Source organism: Cariama cristata, unplaced genomic scaffold (assembly GCF_000690535.1).
Source record: "Cariama cristata isolate BGI_N322 unplaced genomic scaffold, ASM69053v1 scaffold15229, whole genome shotgun sequence".
Classification (NCBI taxonomy): Eukaryota; Metazoa; Chordata; class Aves; order Cariamiformes; family Cariamidae; genus Cariama; species Cariama cristata.
Window position 1 is genome coordinate 13,147 of NW_009637583.1, and position 6,166 is coordinate 19,312.

The 6,166-nt window shown below is 50.7% G+C and overlaps 1 protein-coding gene across 1 annotated transcript in view; it reads left to right on the forward strand.

Moving 5' to 3' along the window:
• The window catches only part of NTN4 (netrin 4), a gene marked incomplete at its 5' end in the record, with an annotated part of 26,666 nt that overhangs the window by 7,835 nt on the left and 12,665 nt on the right, over positions 1-6,166 (forward strand). The window contains 2 exon segments of the mRNA XM_009708401.1: positions 3,563-3,689; positions 4,698-4,886. Coding sequence (XP_009706703.1) covers positions 3,563-3,689; positions 4,698-4,886 — 316 coding nt within the window.

Genomic DNA, 6,166 nt, shown 5'->3' on the forward strand with positions numbered 1-6,166 from the left:
GCTGAACGGTGGGACTCGATGATCTTAAAGGTCCTTTCCATCCTAAACGATTCTATGATTCTGCGATTCACAGTGGGATCTGGGCTTGGGAGGGAGTATTTGATGAAGACGCTGATGCATCTGGTCGTGATAAACCCCAGAGGAGAGGAGACTGCAAAGCAGCACCATACGATAAGGACTGGGACTACGCGGTTCCTCCTGACCCAAGCTGTGACAGCACCCACCCAGTCAGCTGGGGAGCCCAAACCTACGGACCTCTGTGCTGGTCCTGTGCTTGCCTTTGCACAGAAGTCAAACTCTTGCTATTCTGTTATTTTTTTAAGCTTTTCAGCCAGACCATTCGTTTCCTTCCCCTCAGGTGCATCGTACCTTTACAAGTGATCAAGACCAGGAGCATCGTGCCTTGCTCTGCCTCGGGGTCTATCTAAACACCAGCCGGTTTGATTTGCACCATCTCCAGATTCAACTCTTTTGCAGCACTCCTTGCCACAGCATCGACGAGCCCACAAGCCTGCCGTTGTTGCTTTTAAGTTCATAAAACCTCTTTCTTTAGAGTTCGCGTACAGGTTAATATTAAGAAGTTGGCGCACAGCTATTCAGCGATTTACTTATTAGCACTGCATGCCAAATTAACGGCTGTACATCAGGTTACCCATCCTCTTCTGGTTTATCTTCACCCACCTCCCCCTATTCTGGCAACGCGACACGCTCTATTATACAGTGCTTGGGCTTTCACAAAATGCGGGCTCTTACGCCTCGGGACTGTGAATGCTCCTCGGCGGGGAGTTTTGCCTCGCTCTCTGCTGATGTTCTGGGATGCTTAATCCTTTGAAGGTTTCTTGGGTGCTGCTGAGGTTCAGAGTCGTACGTTATTAATGCTGAACAGCCGCCGGCTGATTGATTCAGGTCCCGCTGGTTCTTTGTGCGGCTTTGGCAAGGGGGGAGCTGAATTCGAGGGGTGAGGCTGCGGGCTGCGGGCACAGGCAAGGGGATCATGCGTCCCCATGGTAATCCCAAGTGTCCCCCTATCTGAGCCATAGCCCTGTTTGCAAGTCTTCTCCCACATCCTTCTTGCTTTGGCATCATGATCGCCAAAGCACCAAGGGACCACCTGGGTTTGACCGTGGCACCCTCCAGGTCCCTTGGGTCACCTTCCCCTGCTGATCATACAGATCTTGGGTCTGGTGGGTCCCTCTGCCCTAACAGCTGGGACAGTCCTGTGAGGACCAAGCTGAAGGATTTCTCTGGCCATAGATGTGGTTCAGGCTACTACAACCCCAAGTTGTAGTTTAACCCCAACCACTCAATGGCCAAAAATGACCTCAAAGAGTTAGGGCTCCAGCAAAACCACCAGAAGATGACCACATGACCAATACAGGGTTAACCAATTTCTGTTTCTATGCAGGTGGATGCTTTTAAATCTGTGTGAAGTAACTCTGTAGCATTGGTTTGTGTGTGGGCTTTGCCTAAAAAAGATATGAGAGGAAAATTTTATTGAAGAGCAATAATTTAGGAAAGCGAAGAATCTGAGCGTTTGAGGAACGTTTTGTAGGTAGTAGCAAAAATGAAAATATGAACAGGACACATTTTGAGAACTAAATATTCCCTCTGCAAATTTATTTTGTTTCTTTTCCATAGTTGCTTCTCATTCTTTTCAAACGGTAGCACACATTTAAGCGCAAATCAATACAATAAGACCAACCAGTGTCTGCGGTGAGACCAACCGATACCTGCGATGAGGCCAAATAGCACAAAAAGCGATCTTATCTTAGTTTTTGTGCTTTAGCCTAGATGCTCGTGCATCTGCCTGACCCCATCCGTACCTGCCCCTTGCGTACGCAGTCCCGTTGCTCTACTGTATCTCGCTTATTCCTGCTTTGATGATCCAGCCATTTTAATAAGACAGGAAAGGATCACTTGAAAAGTTTTTGAAAGATTTTGCTATTTGCGTTGCTGCTGCAAAGTCTTTTAAGGACTTTCAAGGTCAGTTTTTGAAGTTTTCTCGGTACCGGTTACATCTGACTGTTGTGAGACAGCAGCTGAAATCTCTTCATTAAAAAATAAATAAATGAAAAAGTCATCGTTAGCCAGGAGTGGACGGGGGGCTGTGCACCTACGTAACGAGCAGGAGCTGTTTACAACACGTTCAAGGTTCAATTCTCTGTTGTTTACCGCTCAGGTTTTGGCAGGAAGCTTTCTCGTGGCAGGGCTGGCAGACAGTTCGGAACAGCACACTTGTAAGACCACAGGTTAAACCGAGGCAGCATTTTGCAGGAGCGGTTAAAGCCATGCCCCAGCTCCGGCCCGGATCACCAGGCACCCCGACTGCCCCGTCCCCTTCCCGATGCCGAACACAACCGGCGACTGGTGCAGCTCCCCAGCTCGGTTGGTTTTATGGCCAAGTTGTGGCATAAGCACGGGCAGGCTGAGGTCTCCGGCTCGTTACTGAGCATCAGGAGAAGCCGAACCACGCTCAGCGTATTGCCTTCCTTTCTCCATCGCAGCTGGTGAAGGACGTGGTGAGGCACCGCTCAGTTGGTGTTTCAGCAAACGCCCGATGCCGATCGTGTCTTGAGCCTGGCCACGCAGCAGACATCTGCAGAGGCTTGCAGCTGAAATGCTTGTTGTAAAACTGTATTTAAAAGCAAAATGTGGAGTAGAATAAAGCTGCAAGCACAGGCAGTCCCCAAAATAGCTATGGGAGGTAGCTGCCCACCACACTCCATGGGAAAAGGCAGGGCCTTCGGCCGTGCCGGCAGAGCCGTGTTGCTTCAGAGCTTGATTTCACTGCACCTCGGGGCTGCCCGGCTCCTCTTGCCCTCCGGCTACGTCCTGTTGTCTTTGCATTTGCCAACAGTGTGAGCGATGCCAGCGGCTGACAGGGCAGCTGGCACCAAGCGTGCTACGCTGGCTTTTCGTCTCTAATTACCTTACATCAGGCTGTCTAGCTGTTAAATTATCTGTCTGTCATGAACATATCCGAGTATAGTCACTCGTGGTCCTTGTGCTACCCTTGGTTCTTTGTGGGGCAAAAATTCTGCCTAGAATGAGTAGATACGTGTTTCAGGAGGGTTAATTTCTTTTTTTTCTCGTACTTGTTTAGGTTGGTGATGGGTGGGCAGACAGAGCTGGGAGCTCTTCCTGCAGTACTGCAAAGGTGTATTCATGTTTGGGGGAGAGAAAAACAGAAAGGTTTTACAGTGTTTCCCAAGGATGCTTTGAATCTTGGATTTTTATTTTTTTTAATCTCTCCTGGAAATTTATGCTGCAGCTGGAAACTCTCTGCTAAAGATCCTTTTAGATCTCAAAAAAAAATAAAAGAGGTGTGATTATACAATACGGTGACATGCAGATCCACTAATACTCATCTAACTGAAAGTGTAACTGCAGAATATTTGCCTTTGGCTGAACTGGACATCAAGGCAGATGTCATGCTAACCCTCTTTCTAGTCCATGGAATAGCATCTAGCTGGCATGGTACCCGCTGTCCATGGCATTGCTTGTGCCCCAGAGACTCCTTAGGGTTTGCTGTGGATGATCCTTGCTCTCTTGCCCCTACCAGGTCCATGGGAAATGCATGTGCAAGCACAACACAGCAGGGTCCCACTGCCAGCACTGTGCCCCGCTCTACAACGACCAGCCTTGGCAGGCTGCCGACGGCAAAACCGGAGCCCCCAAAGAGTGTCAATGTAAGTAGTCAGCCGGGAACAGCGTCTCCAGAGCTTCTGCCAGAGCAAAACGATTCCTCCTCATGTGCCCTCCTCCTGTGTTTCCAAGAGGCAGCAGATCCTGGGGTGCTGGGCAAGTGCTTGCGATGCAGCTCAGCGAGTGGGGAGCCAAGGCCACGCTCCCGCCCGGTGCCCACTGCATGTTGGTATGGGGAGGTGGCCCTGTTTGCCCAACCCCTCGCTTGGAAATTCTCACAAGACCATGTTGTCTGTTGGTTTGGCCTTTCTGTGGGACCCAAGAGCATCTCCTCGAGATATGGTCTTCTGCGGGCAGACTGCAGCCTGCCAGGGCGCCTTGGAGGTGACGGGGGGGACCCAGCATTGTCCCCTCCATGCGCACCGCTGACAAACGCATTTGTGGGGGTTTTATTCTGCTGCTGGACGTGATGTTCCCATGAGACTGAATCCCTGTTTCCACCAGCAGCGTTTGATGAGCAGGGGTTGGAATCGATGTCACTTGTCCCCTGACTTCAGGCATGTGGGCATCCAGACTTGTTCCACTGCTGGTGCAGGGAAAAGGGGACGCTCACCCTCTCTCCCACACCTCCCCTCCACCCTCTTTTTCCCTCCATCAGGTGCCAGGAGCATCCTGGCAGCACCCGCACGGCAGATGCTGTATGGGGCACTGTTGATTTCTAAAGCAGGGAGGGAAGGACCCTGCCCCAGCAAGACCAGTGAAGGTGGGAGGTCTCCCTGCCCTGGCCTGACCACGTTGCTGTCCTTGTACTGGGAAACCCATACTGAGAATAGAAGAGTTAAAGAAATTATTTTTGTCTTAAATGTCACTTCTAGAGGTTGGGAAGTGTGGATGAGAATGTGACGATACTTCATGCATTTGAATGAATAACAGGTTCGTAGGTCAGGTCTCCCGTTCCAAAACATGGTTTGGGTTTTTTGTATCTCTTTTCTATAAACTAACATCTTTCACTGCCTTAATGAGTCTTTCTGTTCCCTTTGGCTTCGTCTCAGCGTGCAAGTGTAACGGGCATGCTGACACTTGTCACTTTGACATGGATGCATGGCTGGCATCGGGCAATCGCAGTGGCGGCGTCTGCGACAACTGTCAGCACAACACGGAGGGGCAGCACTGCCAGCGCTGCAAGCCGGGCTTCTACCGGGACCTCAGGAAGCCCTTCTCTGCCCCAGATGCCTGCAAACGTAAGTCAGTGACCTTTTATTAGTAGAATGCTTCTCAAGTGGGAGGACATCAAAGGAAAGGTCCCTCCTTGGTGCAATTAGGACAAGAGGAAACGATCTCAAGTTGCACCAGGGGAGGTTCAGGCTGGACATTAGGAAGAACTTCTTCACTGTTAGAGTCGTTAGGCATTGGAACGGGCTCCCCAGGGAGGTGGTGGAGTCATCGTCCCCGGAGGTGTTCAAAAAACGTTTAGATGTGGCGCTTCAAGACATAGTTTAGCGGGCATGGTGGCATCGGGTATACGGTTGGACTTGATGATCTTTGAGGTCTCTTCCAACCATAATGATTCTATGATTCTATGATGATCTTCTTGCTTCAGTAAGGACAGGGAGCTCTTTGAATTCCTTTTTTGATGCTATTTGCAAAAAGCAATGATGCAGTTTGCAGGGCGAAAGCAAATCTAAAAAAATCTGTCCCGAAGATCCCTGTAGCTTGGGGGCAGGGGAAGAGAGATGATTCATTGACTTTCTCCTGCTATTTTTGGAAAGCAAAAGCTGCGTCATGTTTGCATGTTGTCCTTGTTTGGCAATGGCCGCAACCTCAGAAGCGGGGTGCCTCGGTCGACAAGGGTGCAGCTGATAAATAACATCGCCCACCAGCGCGTGTTCACAGCAGCAGCAGGTGGGCATGGAGGGAGGGGCGGGAACACAAGTTAAGTGATATTCCAGAAGGCATGACACTGAGGAGACCGGGCTAAAGGCAGTGACTCGGCCACATGTGAAATTAAATATTACCCAAGCAAAAGCAGCGATCCAAAAGCCACGTTCCCCAGGGACCGCTGTGAGGACGGTGACTCACCATGGGGGACTCCGGATCCCCAAACCGCGCTGAGCACATTGCACTGGTCAGCTAAATATAGGGCGCAGCCATACTCTCCGCTCTGTGCCTACAGCCACCCACCAGCTTCATCAGATTTCTCCTCGCTGACCCAAATCTGGAGGAGGATCTTCATGGGGGGGCTGCAAAAAAAATCCAACTGACACCCTGCTTGTGTCATTTGAGGGAACACTGAGCACATCTCTCTCCTCCAAAGGAGAAGTACCCATGTTTAAAGGAGGAAGAACCCTTCTGGGGTGGGGAGCTGCACCCTCGGGCTGGGAGGGGGTGTGCCATCTCACTTTTGGGTGAGGAACAACCACCTTCATTCTGCTTCCTCGCTGTGCATCATCTTCCTGGGGCTGCCGGCGGCCCCGGCAGCCTGTCGCAGAAGTCCTCCTCCTCTCCAGCCTTCACTCATTGC